Genomic DNA, 13721 nt, shown 5'->3' with positions numbered 1-13721 from the left:
GCATACTAAAAGAGGCTCTACTTATCTTTCCAATGTACAAATTATTGTTATTATTTTCATATTTATCTCTTTTCGTTTTCTTTTTTGCATCAAGTTGTCCCTCCATCTGCAAATAATACGTAGTTAAGAGTTTATTATTTTTCAAATTTATATTAAACATTTTTATAAGTAACATATAATGAAGATAACTATTCAACTATAATCACTTAAGTTTTGTTCTAAATATACATATAAAAATAATTTCTTTAGTAAAAGATTGACTGCTATAATTTGTTCAAATTCAGCTTGCATATGTGTGTATGTCATTGATATCACCGATATAAAGCAGTATAGATAGAATTATTAAATATAATGATTTAATTAAGACTAGGTTTAATTAATTTATTGAAACGTTGAAATATTAGTATTATTATTACTTTAAAGAAACTTCGTAACAATGTACAAAATAAGGTTACTTGGTACGTCTTCATTTAAAAAGTGCTATTTTAGAGATAAAAATATAAGATATAAAAACCTAATGATTAATTTTCTGCTGCAGTTGCACAAAATATAACCACAATCTATAATAATATTACTCGAAATATTGCATCTCTTTCTATGCTATCAGAGACTCATCAGATGTTACACAAAACATGCAGGTACTTATATATTTACTTATAATATTTTTATTCCTGTAAAGATAATGCTTCTCTCTCTTAAACTGATTTATTACACTTATTTTAAATTACAATCTGTAATCTTATAATACATATTTTTTTCTTCTGCAATGTAATTTATTTTATTTATTCTATAATAAATATTATTATAGGGACTTTGCAGAAGGAGAATTAAAGCCTTTAGCGGGAGAAATAGACAAGAAACATCTTTATCCAAAAGAACAAATAAAAAAAATGGGTGAACTGGGTTTAATGAGCATAACAGTTCCCGAAAATGTAGGTGGAACTGGGCTTGATTATTTGGCTTATGTTATTGCAATGGAAGAAATATCTAGAGCTTGTGCCAGTACAGGTGTTATAATGAGTGTACATAATTCCCTATATTTAGGTCCTATAGAAAAATTTGGTAGTAAAAATCAGAAAGAAAAATATATCACTCCTTTTACAAATGGTAATAAGATTGGATGTTTTGCTCTTAGTGAACCAGGCAATGGTAGTGATGCAGGTGCTGCTTCTACTACTGCCAAATTAAATGGATCTAATTATATAATTAATGGTACAAAATCATGGATAACAAATGCATATGAATCGGATGCAATTATCTTGTTTGCTACAACAGACAAATCTAAAAAGCATAAAGGTATAAGTACATTCATAATTGACAAACTTACAAAAGGACTCAGTGTTGGTAAGAAAGAAGATAAATTAGGTATTCATGGAAGCAGTACCTGTTCGTTAATATTTGAAGATTGTAACTTACCAAAAGAAAATATATTAGGAGAACCAGGAATGGGTTTTAAAATAGCAATGATGACTCTAGGTATGAAATAAACTAACATCCATATAAATGCAACATCTATAAGTGTAGTAACTAAATTACATTTCTAGATGCTGGCAGAATAGGCATTGCTGCTCAAGCTTTAGGCATAGCTCAAGCATCTCTGGACTGTGCGGTTGAGTATGCAGCAAAACGACAAGCATTTGGTAATTCTATCATAAAGCTACAAATAATTCAACAAAAAATTGCTGACATGGCACTAAAATTAGAAAGTTCAAGATTATTAACATGGCGAGCAGCCGCACTTAAGGATAATAATAAACCTTATACAAAGGTATGACAAAACAAAATAATTAAGCTTAAATGTAATCAATAATTTTCTTGTTCCTGTTTAGGAAGCAGCTATGGCAAAGTTGTCGGCATCTGAAACATCTACTTTTTGTACTCATCAATGTATACAAATTTTAGGTGGTATGGGTTACGTTACTGATATGCCGGCAGAACGTCATTACAGAGATGCACGTATTACGGAAATTTATGAAGGTACATCAGAAATACAAAGACTAGTTATTGCTGCAAATATTATCAAAGAATATAATCTTAATTGAAGTATTTAGATGTAATATATATTTTTTTACTAAAACCCTTTATATGCAAGCAAAATATTTTTATATATTCCATTAATTTTTTATATATATATATCTGTTTCTTACATGAGAAAAAATCAATAAATTTTATATATTATGATTGCAAAGTAGCTTTTTTCCTACATGAGTCAACGTCACAAAATATATATATATATATATATATATATATATATATATATATATATATATACATATATATATATATATATATGTAAATATCGCAAAATATTATATACATATGTATGTATGTCTGTCTATACTAATGCTGCATTATCAGTTTCTTAGTAACATCGTAGGAATTTCTATTCGCGATTTCTACCCTGCTCGTTATGGGGTAATGGCTAATAGATCATCTATTAAAGTAAGATTAATGCATAGAGATGGTAGACACTGCTCATAATGAGATTTTATTTTAAAATCTCTACTAATATTGTAATTCGATAAGATCGCACATCATACTTAAAGACTAAATTCACAACTGAGCAGCATGAACTCTAATACTCCCTGTATTAAGACCTCAAAACTTTAATGAATATTTTGTCTAAATTGCATTTCTAAAACTATCTTAAATACTACACTATAGATCCCAGTATAACAGATAACAATATACATATAATTTGTGCAAACGACAATTACGGTTTTCCAACTATATTCTTACCGAATTCTTTCTTTGCTTTTGCATAAGCAAACATGTTGGATATGACATTTAAATTCCATTTGTTGTACAGAGATCTATTGGAATGCAAAGAAATATATAAGTGTATGTAACATTTCAATCAGAATTTCATTGTATGCCTCTTTTTATATACAATAGTGCACTCTTTCAGTGTTTGCCGACTTTCACATTGACATAGTTTTTTCTTCTTTCATATATATGTATATCTGTATATCAATTCAGTTATTTTATATAATTATTTTCATATTTTTCACAAATAATATGTTAGTACAATAATTAAAATTGATTTAATTAAGGTTTATCAAGTTGGTCCTAATTTTGATGCATAGATTTTCTTTTAATTCCTTAATTAGAAGCAAGAAACGTAAGCAAAGCACAATTATTATAATTTACTAATCATTTGTCATTTTGTCTATTCCTAATTGTAATATTGAATGTTAGTAAATTATCACAAAATCAATTGTCATTCATAGAACTGCTAAAATAGTTTTGTTTAATTTTTCTGATTATTACATACTATATAATTGAGCTTGAAAAACCTCAGGCCATGTTATATAAACTTATTAAAACAATGGTTATATAAATATAGTGATATTTCTCTTGACTTCAAACCATAACATAATGAATCTAAAACACAAATCGCGAACTGTCATTGGACTCACAATCTTTGTGTCAAACGTTCTTATTTGTGTTATGCAGCAAGCATTCCAAACGACTTATTTATAAATTTTAATATCGAACTACTATGGTGTTAAATAACAATTACATTTTTTTCCACCTATATTGATTTTTATCGAACTGTACTCTTTTCTTGGATATTTTATACATCATATAAGTTGAACTGATCTGTGTATCAGCTCTCTCTCTCTTATTATTGGCTATATTATAATCTTTGACTGTAGATACATTTATCTAAAACGCTTGTAAATGTAAATAAATTAAAATCATAAGTAATTGTAGTAGACACAGAATCTAGACACTTAAATTCTGGAAATTGTCCCGATCCTGCAGGATCGCCTATGACAAAACATATGTGAGTGTATTTCTATAGGTATGCATATGTATCTGAGACATATAAGGAAATTGATTTAACCATTTGTAATAGAAGCTATCAAAGCCTCAATCATCAGCTCGCATACCCCTTACTTCTCCTTGATCTCTTTGCTGAAAAATTTAAAGATTATTTGCAATTAAGTGTGAGGTATAAATTGCAGTAATTTAAAGTGAAAAAGTTACTTACTCTATCTAATTCTTCTTTTGTGCTTTCCTCAATTGCTCTAATATCTTCCATAGTTAAACCATACCAACGATCTATCCAACAAAAGACTTGCCTATGGAAGTTAGTAAAAAGACGCCTTTCTGCTTTTTGTATAAAGTTTTCAACACGACTTTGTAGACCAAACCATTTAAATTCACAAGTGACTAACTTATAGCATGTCATTACAGGTTGAACATTATTCTTCCAATCTTTACCTATAAGAGGACCCCGACCTGTTTTCACAGATTTAAATTTGGTTGGGTCCTCATCCTCTTTGTAATCAGTACTTGCAATTGGATCATTTGCAATATCTATATGTATTACTTCTCTTATCTTTAATTTATCAGGAGGTAATTCATGAACCTATTAATTAGAAAATAATAATATAATACATAAAAAACAAAATGAAGTATTTTTTTTAATTTTTATACACACATTATGTTGATTTCCAACATCATCAATGTGAAATGATTCGATCATAATTACAAAGTGTTCTTTCATATATCCAGGATTCTGTACAAAAGATAATAATAGATCAAAATACACATCAGAAAATCATTAGGAATATTTTTGTGAACAAATTGTACTTACAGTAATGACCGTTTTGCAATAAGGATAAGCATTCCAAGCTTCCTCATGAATTTCTAAGGAATTCTTTGGCAGCATAATGCGAATAAAAGCAGGCACTTTACTAGCTAAATGATAAATCTTGTATGTATATTGACCTGAAGAATATTTGCCACCAAGCAAAGGATAATTTGTGAATGGCTCATTTTTTAGTACTTGTATACCCTCTCCTCCTCCAGTATTATTTTTGCTAGCTTCTGCTACAGAATACAGCTGAGCCACTTGATACTGCCATAAAGTAAATCACATTTTATAATAGATATCATAAAGACAGTAAAAAATATATTTTAATAACAAAAATGTATAAAATAAAAAATAACACCTAATTACCTAAAAGTATAACTTGTCTTACAAGAAAACTGTAACGTCTATAATTTATTTATTAAATAAAATATTATTAAATTATAATAACTTTAAATAATTCTTTTCCCTCATAAAGTATAAAAGTAAAACAAGCTTAATAAACATATGTTACCAGATAATTAAAGACTAGACTAAGGTAATTGGGCAGAAGAAAAGATTTGTTACATCACAAAATTAAGTAACAATAAATATAACAATGAAATCAGCATGATCTGGTAACATTTGTCATATACACTGGAATAAAGATTCAAAACAACATTCAAAATAGTTACGTGCTTCTAAATAAGTATTAATTAAATGATTTGAATTTTTCCTAATGATATAGTAATGATGTAAAAGCTAATTTGAATTGTTTCTTTTTCCATAGTAATAACACATTTCAAAATGGGTCATTATAATAAGACCTTGCTATTCATTAAATACATACCTCTTTCACATTAAGAGGTAAAGTGACACGGCTGAAACAAAGAGAAATAAATTATATTTGTGTTCAATTAAATAATAAGTAAAAAGATGACTACATATTTATGGGCAACGACCTTGAGTACACTTAAGTATGATATTAAGTACTATACACTAAGTATCGAAAACCAAACGATAGATAATAACGTATGACGAATGAATATCTTTTGAAACGTTACTCATCAGTTAAAATGATATTTTCATCACATATTAAAATTTTGTCCGTATGGATGGCAAGGGATGAAAGTACATCCCTCTTTACCCCTCCAATCCCACCCGCCGTTAAAGATTAGTAACCATATCTCCAAGAATTGCTTTTAAATGTTCGACGACTACTTCCTTATCGCGCGATGTGTTAAATTAACAGCGAAAAATCTCGAAAAAGCTTACAATTCTTTGATGAGCATTTTAACAAGCAGAGCACATGGGCTTCAGTAATTTCAGTGCGACCACACAGAACCACCCTTGCTTCAGCAAATTCACTCGTGTTATCTCTCAACCCGCAGTCATACGCATACAACGGCGTCGACTTCTCAACCGACTGCCACACACTCGTATTACCGACCAGACACACTGCTACAGCCACTAAAGAGCACACATACTTGCGCACACGAGTGCATTGAATTTCCCCACTCTTATCTCACAGACACTTTGCAAATGACGTCATGCTTACATGCACCTTAGTTCGCATGCGCATTTATCACCTATCAGTTTACAATAATTTTATCTGGGGATTTTGTATAGAAATATGCAAATAAAAATATGGAAACAATTACTAGATATATCATTTATTAATTTATTACCTATTATTAGTGAATCATATATTTAATTTACAGTTCCTGTTTGATTCAATTTAGAATATATTTAAATACATTATGAACATATATATGTATGTATATATGAATGAAATTTGAAATTAAAAAGCTACAAAATTCACCATGACTTTCATGAAAATTGAAAATAAAGGAATACAGGATATATAAATAGGACATTATATTTAAATTGAATAAACATTCAATTAAGGATTATAATTTACAGTTTATAGCTTCTAATATAATAATTAAGTTATGCAGTAGGATTAATTACATAATGACATAATAATAGATATTGGAATAAGGTAACGTATCGTGAATTTTAATATCGCATGTATTACAAAACACAATATATTATAATTTTTAACAGCATAATTCGTATCAATGAACAAGTTGTACAACCATTATAAATATTGTTTGCTGAATAAATTGTTAAAAATAAAAAATATATTTCTATATATAAAAAGATATTTCTATATGATTAATATATTAAAATTTTATAAGTAGATAATTTTTTCTTATATACGTCTTAAAAATAAAAGAGCTTTTTTGATTGGTTGATTTTTATCTGGATATTAAGGGACATTTTTACAGAAATTGTTAAAAGATATAATCATTAACTTTGAAAGTTACAACTTAATTTTTCATTAAGAATATATTTATAAATCTATACGATATAGGTTATGCAATAATCGAATCTATGACACATAAGTTTCAAAATTTCTCTATGCAAGTATTTATAACTGTATAACAAATTAAAAGGTTATTCTATATATTCAGTTTTCAAAATAATATTAGATTGCGCGTACATGCAAATTTCGCATCAAAAGTAAGTTTTATATATTTGTATTAAATGTTGTTTCATAATGACATATTTGGTTATAAAATGTATATTGTGCATAGATGTTACATATCATGTAACATTCGTTGGCTCATTTTAGAATCGACTGTAATCGACGAGTCCGATTGATCGATATGGTTTGGTGTGTGTGACGAAATGTACTTGGATGACAGCGCGTATACTGACGCGCCTAAGAATATTTGGTTTAGGGTAAATGAAAAGATGGAATAGTCGTTTGAAAGTTAGAAGAGGGATTGAGTAACATGTACGCATATTTTTTCGCGAGGTGTGCTCATTGGTGGACTATTATAATTATCAATCGAGTTTCGTTGTTACATGTTATATAGAAGATAAGTACGTCGAATGTATGGTGGCTTGTGAGTGCAAAGAAGACGAAACGCGTGGGAAGATTAGAAAAGCTGGAGAAGCTACGTTTCGAAAAAGCGGACATATAACCAAACAAATTGAAGAAAAAGAAAGACTGAAAGTAAGCGTTTCAAGATTCAAATCAGAATGGACGAATGTATGCTGAATGATTTGTTAGAATGCTCGGTATGTCTCGAGCGATTAGATACATCGAGCAAAGTACTTCCCTGTCAACATACCTTTTGCAAGAAATGTTTAGAAGAGATAGTTAGCACTCACCGCGAATTACGCTGCCCTGAATGTCGCATTTTGGTTGATGCTAAAGTGGATGACCTTCCTCCTAATGTATTGCTAATGCGTATTTTAGAAGGAATGCGAAATGCAGCTCCTAAATCTACGAAATCTATAACTAAAAGCAACGCAGGACCTCAAAGACTGTTTGGTGGTCACCAAGTTACTTCGACTCCTATTGTAACTACTAGTCCTACTCCTGTTGCATTCACAAATGAACCAGTTCGGCATGGTAATGCAACGGCAAAACAAGTTCAATTACACAATCAAACATATGGCCGAGCAATCTATGATTATGTGTCCAAAGTTCCAGGGTAAGTTTATAATCTCCTTGAAAATCAAGTTAGTATTTATTCAAACAGTATTTTATTAATTGTTTCATATTTTAGAGACTTATCATTTAAAAAAGGTGACATTGTTATCCTTCGTAAGAAAATTGATAATAATTGGTGTTTTGGAGAGAGTGCTAGTAGTCATGGAGTTTTTCCTTTATCTTATGTTCAGGTATATTAAAATATATTTTATAGTTTAATATAAAGATGTAAAAAGTATTTAGTATTTAATGTAATGTTTTATTTATATAGGTAATCACACCATTGACACCAGATGTTCCTCAGTGCAAAGCTTTGTATGATTTTAGAATGACTAATGATGATGAAGATGGCTGTCTTACATTTAATAAGGTATGTGAATATCTATATATTTAATATTCAATAATAATTTAATATTAAATTTTTTATTTTTATTTTGTAACAAGTATTGTAAAAATAACATAAATAATATTTTTAAATGACTTTACAGGGTGAAATTATTAGTGTTATTAGAAGAGTTGATGAAAATTGGGCAGAAGGAAAACTTTTGGATAGAATTGGCATCTTCCCATTGGCTTTTGTAGAACTAAATAGTGTGGCAAGAGCTTTAATGAAACTATCAACGAAGTAATTTTTATGATTTTGTCCTTAAAAATAAAGTTTAAGTATAGAAATTAGAATCAATAATTAAATAGTGATATTGGTATTATGCGTGATTGATTGAATATGATAATGTTTTCTTTAAATAGTGCACAACCAGGTCCATCAAGAGTAGCACCTCCTACTCCCACTAATGAAGAAACCACACTCTTAATACCGACTGATCATTCGCGTAATTTACAAACAAGTCAACCTCGACCTCAACTTGTACAGGTATTATAAGTAGAATTAATTTAATTTATTATTATATTATTATATACCATTACATACAATAAATTTATATTAATTTTTGAACATTTCAAAATGCCAAAAATATCTTTAACAAAGCTTACCAATTTCTTACATTTTATCAACAGAATACAGTTTTACCAGTTTCTGACTCCATTTCAAATGTATCATCAGGAGGTAGTTCTTCAACTACTACTCCAAACACCCCTAATAGTTCAACTACATCTAGTAGCTCTAGTACTGCTCCAAGTAGTCCCAGTAGCCCAGCAACATCTCCTCCTGCAGTTGGAAATAGACATAATGTTAAGCGTCACAGTTTCACTGCTGTTAACACTGGCCATCAAGCTCATCCACATCACAGACACAGTGCTGAAATACTTAGTCCTGCAGTAGACAATGCCATTGGCAGCAGTACTAACAATTGCAGTAATGATTCATTTTCTTCACTACAGGTAAAAAAGTTTATTTAACAGCAACATGATTAAAAGTTTTACAAACTTTATGTTTATAACAGTAAATTTTTATTTTCATTTCTCAGACAAGTACCAGCATTGCAGATCATAATCTTCGTCATAGGCGAAGCGGTAGTAGTGATCTTGCTCTTGCACAGTCGTCACAGAGTTCGTCTGCCACAACCGGAAATACTCATTTACCAGCTGCATACATAGCTCTGTATCCATATAAACCGCAGAAAGCGGATGAACTTGAATTACGAAAAGGTGGTGTTTATATGGTAACAGAACGATGTCAAGATGGATGGTTTAAAGGAACTTCTAATCGTACACAAAAGTGTGGAGTCTTTCCTGGAAATTATGTTACGCTTGCTAAGTATATGAAATACTTACAATAGAAATACACAATATAATTTCTTGATTTTAAATAATTCTATTTTCGTAGGTGTCAACGTGGCTTGTGTCGAGGTTCACCAAATACAGGACAGCATCAAAACTTTCCATCTTCAACGAGTCAAAATAATACCGAGTCACGGATAACTACTACTTATACCAAGAATAAAGGAGCTACTCCTCAACCTTATAATGCACGTACATTGTTACCACCAGAATTGCCACCACGTGCTATTAGTCCATCTTTTATGGTATCATCGTCTTGGCATGGGCAAAGCCAAACACAAAGTCAAGAAAACAGTCCGCCTCGATATAAGGAACAAAATTCAGCAAATCCTCTTGGACGTAGCCACAGTGCTGTTATGTCATCGAATATTTGTACGTAATGATTTTATAGAAAACATTATATTAGAATATACATGAGATTGCTTCTTGTTTTAGCATCTCCTGGAAAACAGGTTACTTTACCACAGTCATTAATGACTACAACTACAGTTACTGGTGTTAGCAACAGTGGAACTGTTGTTACTGGTGCCACTTCTTCCATAATGAATGAAGTAAACAAAAGCCCAAATAGTGTTCTACATGCAGTAGCTTCACCTTCTTCTACCGCATCTGTTTCTGTGCCTAAAAACACTGAAAAGGTATAAGCTTATCTTTCCATAATATATGATACTTGTTTTCTTATTATACAAACATAGACATATAAATGAAACATACATATATATTTTCAAACTACAGCAGAAGGAAAAGAAGGATAAATGTGTTTCTTTAATGCGCCGGTTAACGAATATTAAAAAATCAAAATCACCACCACCTACTACATATTCCATGGATAACCCTGTTTTTGAGGATGGCAATTCCATCAATCCAGTACATGTTCGGTAAGCTTTTTTTTATTGCAGTAACAGCAAGCCATGCTTTATATAAGTATGATAGCGTATTTGAATATACAAATTTAAGGAAAATAAAATAATTTTTGCATAAAATAATGATTTGCATGTTCGTGGCGTAATGAACATATTTTTTTAACAGTTTGCATGCACTGTTATCCAAAATTGTTTATGTTTTTGTGTACAATGTAAAATGTATGTAATTATGTATATGTATTTTTGTTATGTGTTGTATAATTGTTGAATTCACTGTATAATTGCAATGTTTATACATATATAGGAAAAAAATAGTAAATTAATTGTGCAAAATAGTTAAAACTCTTAGATTGTTTTTTTTACTGTTTACCATATTTTTTAACACAATATGAGCTGCACGTGTTGAATTATTTGTCTAATTCCACACGGGGGGGTTGGGCGGATATATTTAAAATTAGATCAGGATCTTGCCCAAGTCAGTTGCTACAAGTGGGAGCTACACAGGAATTAAATGCTTCAAACAACCATCATCGTTTGTGTCCAGGCTCTGTCCAAGGACATGTCACATCTTCACAAAGACTAAAATACAAGGAGAGACCATCTTTACCGGTCTCGATCCTCCAGAGGTTAGTTATTGAAATTATATGTCTGACAAATAAAGTGACTGAAAATTAACATCTACAGTAAAATGTATTTATCTTGATATATTTGTCCAGCTCATATAGAAAACGGAAATTGTATTTAGTCTTTTATAATAAAATATGTACGTAATAATTGTGTGATGCATATGTTTAACTGAATTAACATTTGCAATTAGATGTATAATAATGCTATATATACATATAGGTAAGTATGATGATAAATATTGCAAAAATTAGAAAATATGTGTTACAAATGCTTGATTATGTTGATGGCATTAAAATATATTTCATTCCTATTTTTCAGTTGCGTTTTCGTAGTTGTTATTGTTCTTTCAAATTATGGATTTTATCAAACATTTGCTTGTTGATTGAGTATGTGTGCATTTAATGCATAATCATTACATAAAGTTAACGAATTTCTTGAAACTATTACAATTCTACTTTTATTTTTATCATTAATATTCACAGATCTAACGAATCGGGTGGAATGGCATGTACACCGATGGGAAATCATCACCGTAAGAGTAACTCATTAGATGCTGGTATGGGAAAACAAACGAAGCAACAACCCACACGCGAACGGTAAAAATTATCACTTAAATCATTTTGCATTTTTATTTTTTATCTAATTATTAATATTTTTTTCCTTCAGCGAGCGAGTATACAGATTTCGTTGTATTGTGCCATATCCACCTAATAGCGAGTTTGAACTTGAACTTCGAGTAGGAGATATTATTTATGTACACAAAAAACGCGATGATGGCTGGTACAAAGGCACTCAACAAAGAACTGGTCGTACAGGCCTTTTCCCGGCAAGTTTTGTCGAAGCTTTCTGAGATACAGCGCAAAACCATTTCGTATTAGAAACTTGTATATAATACTGCACGAGCTGATGGTGACATATTGCACATCAATTTTCAGGTTTATTAAAGGTATAATCATTAATATGAAGGTAAGTGTACTAAATGTACTAAATAGTACAGTAAACATATACTTGTATGTTACATGTAGTATGTTTATATGGTTTTATTATGATTATAACATAAAGAATTTTTTTAATTATGCAATGAATGAAATATAGTGAAATTGTCCAAAATGGATACTGCCGTTGATATTATATTCAACAGAAATTATTAAAGCAATTAAGGAAGTAAGAGATTATATTACAACAATACTGCCATTTGAACAAACATAATTACAGAAAAATGTATTATTACTGTCTTTTTTTACTAATACAAGATCAGTTTCATAATTCATAGTACAGGAAGAGGTCTATGAAATTATTTTATTTACATTTTAAGTTTTTTTTCACGTATAGCAATATTTTAAGATCAGATAATTTGAATTTTCATGAAGCTTAAATTATTATTAAATATATTATCGCATACTTCTTTTGCAATTTTATACAAGCAATTGTTGCTTAAATACCAGTTTGAAAAAAAATAACGGGATTACTGTTAAGATTTTGTTTAATTTCTTTGAATTGTTGCATTTAAAAAATTTATATGATATATTTTATGATGTTATTGAAGTTGTATGAACATAAAAAATTATATCATTTTTTATATTAGTATGATCAGCTTTGACAAACGTTTCCTTTTATAGACATTTTTCTTAGAAAAATATAGTAATTCGTATCATATAGAAAAATGTAAAACATTTCATTATGAAGTGTGTCTTATATTGTATATTAATATATCTTTTTTTTATGTAAAAATATACATATGTGAGAATATGTAATGATTTCAAATTTTACGATGTTGGTTTTGCTAAATATATGATTGGCTATATCAGACTGGCCTATATTTCCGCATAATTGTAGACATTTAGTTAAATAGATTTTAACAAAAAAGGTGAACTATAACATTAATACTTGTAGTAACATCAATTGTATATCTGTACTGTACAACTGAATGTGTATGTTTTTCTTATTTACGAGGTATTTAAACATTCAAACACAGTAAGAAATTATTAAGGTGAATTAATGAGCTTCCCAAGGCTGAATAATAATTAATATTTGGTTAAATTTGTTATTTTCCTGTAGGAGATGCTATGCTAATATGAATTATGTATAAACATCTGCCGAAAACATTTTTTTATTAACGTTATTTTATCATTTCTAATTATATTCATTTCAAAACAATGTTTATCATTCATAGAATAAGTCTGACTGCGTGTTATTTTTCTATATATGTTATAATTTATTTAATTTATGTATCTGTGTCAAGAACATTATAAAAAAGTGTTTTATAAATCTTTATTATTGTACTGGTGTATTCAGTGGAAACAACATCAAGGTCATGAAATCAGTCAGGCGTTAAATTATGTTTACGCGTGTTTCGAATGCTAAAATAACAATTTGAGTCACATATATAGAGATAAGAAGTTCG

At 29.5% G+C, this 13721-nt stretch overlaps 3 protein-coding genes across 6 annotated transcripts; 2 read left to right on the top strand and 1 right to left on the bottom strand.

Moving 5' to 3' along the window:
• The first annotated feature begins 131 nt into the window (after positions 1-131).
• Positions 132-2050, top strand: LOC117212232 (short-chain specific acyl-CoA dehydrogenase, mitochondrial). The gene is made up of 5 exons (XM_033456843.1): positions 132-458; positions 539-638; positions 809-1476; positions 1545-1768; positions 1830-2050. Exons 1-5 carry the CDS (start codon positions 437-439, stop codon positions 2040-2042), a joined length of 1227 nt encoding a protein of 408 aa, XP_033312734.1. The 5' UTR covers positions 132-436; the 3' UTR covers positions 2043-2050.
• Positions 2051-2460: 410 nt separating this feature from the next.
• On the bottom strand, positions 2461-6077 carry LOC117212236 (phosphatidylinositol transfer protein alpha isoform). The gene is made up of 6 exons (XM_033456848.1): positions 5858-6077; positions 5433-5463; positions 4607-4870; positions 4451-4528; positions 3998-4378; positions 2461-3921 (listed from the first exon to the last, which is right to left on the bottom strand). The coding sequence occupies exons 1-6, from the start codon at positions 5872-5874 to the stop codon at positions 3877-3879; spliced, it is 816 nt and encodes a 271-aa protein (XP_033312739.1). The 5' UTR covers positions 5875-6077; the 3' UTR covers positions 2461-3876.
• A 1137-nt stretch (positions 6078-7214) lies between these two features.
• On the top strand, positions 7215-12757 carry LOC117212223 (E3 ubiquitin-protein ligase SH3RF3-like). 4 transcript variants are annotated; one of them, XM_033456818.1, is made up of 13 exons: positions 7216-8091; positions 8167-8281; positions 8362-8460; positions 8579-8715; positions 8838-8961; positions 9105-9428; positions 9515-9804; positions 9874-10199; positions 10263-10465; positions 10563-10705; positions 11149-11316; positions 11800-11913; positions 11984-12757. In XM_033456818.1, exons 1-13 carry the CDS (start codon positions 7634-7636, stop codon positions 12165-12167), a joined length of 2685 nt encoding a protein of 894 aa, XP_033312709.1. In that variant the 5' UTR covers positions 7216-7633; the 3' UTR covers positions 12168-12757. The 4 variants fall into 4 exon arrangements, with proteins under 4 accessions (XP_033312711.1, XP_033312712.1, XP_033312709.1 ...); XM_033456820.1 differs by lacking the exon at positions 9105-9428 and having other exon boundaries at positions 7215-8091; XM_033456821.1 differs by lacking the exon at positions 11984-12757 and having other exon boundaries at positions 7215-8091; positions 11235-11316; positions 11800-11884.
• Positions 12758-13721: the final 964 nt, after the last annotated feature.

Source organism: Bombus bifarius, unplaced genomic scaffold (assembly GCF_011952205.1).
Source record: "Bombus bifarius isolate JDL3187 unplaced genomic scaffold, Bbif_JDL3187 scf7180000008286, whole genome shotgun sequence".
In the NCBI taxonomy this organism is placed as follows: Eukaryota; Metazoa; Arthropoda; class Insecta; order Hymenoptera; family Apidae; genus Bombus; species Bombus bifarius.
The sequence above is the reverse complement of the archived record's forward strand: the minus strand, read 5'-3'. Positions and strand labels throughout refer to the sequence as shown.

Coding starts and splice junctions, on each gene's coding strand:
- LOC117212232 (XM_033456843.1), top strand. CDS start 437: ATGTACAAAATAAGGTTACTTG. Junction 459..538: donor GTACAAAATAAGGTTACTTG/GTACGTCTTCAT, acceptor TTTCTGCTGCAG/TTGCACAAAATATAACCACA. Junction 1,769..1,829: donor ATAATAAACCTTATACAAAG/GTATGACAAAAC, acceptor GTTCCTGTTTAG/GAAGCAGCTATGGCAAAGTT.
- LOC117212236 (XM_033456848.1), bottom strand. Junction 4,379..4,450: donor ATGTTGGAAATCAACATAAT/GTGTGTATAAAA, acceptor TCTAATTAATAG/GTTCATGAATTACCTCCTGA. Junction 3,922..3,997: donor CAAAAGAAGAATTAGATAGA/GTAAGTAACTTT, acceptor TAAATTTTTCAG/CAAAGAGATCAAGGAGAAGT.
- LOC117212223 (XM_033456818.1), top strand. CDS start 7,634: ATGGACGAATGTATGCTGAATGATTTGTTAGAATGCTCGGTATGTCTC. Junction 8,461..8,578: donor GCTGTCTTACATTTAATAAG/GTATGTGAATAT, acceptor ATGACTTTACAG/GGTGAAATTATTAGTGTTAT. Junction 8,962..9,104: donor CTCGACCTCAACTTGTACAG/GTATTATAAGTA, acceptor TTTTATCAACAG/AATACAGTTTTACCAGTTTC.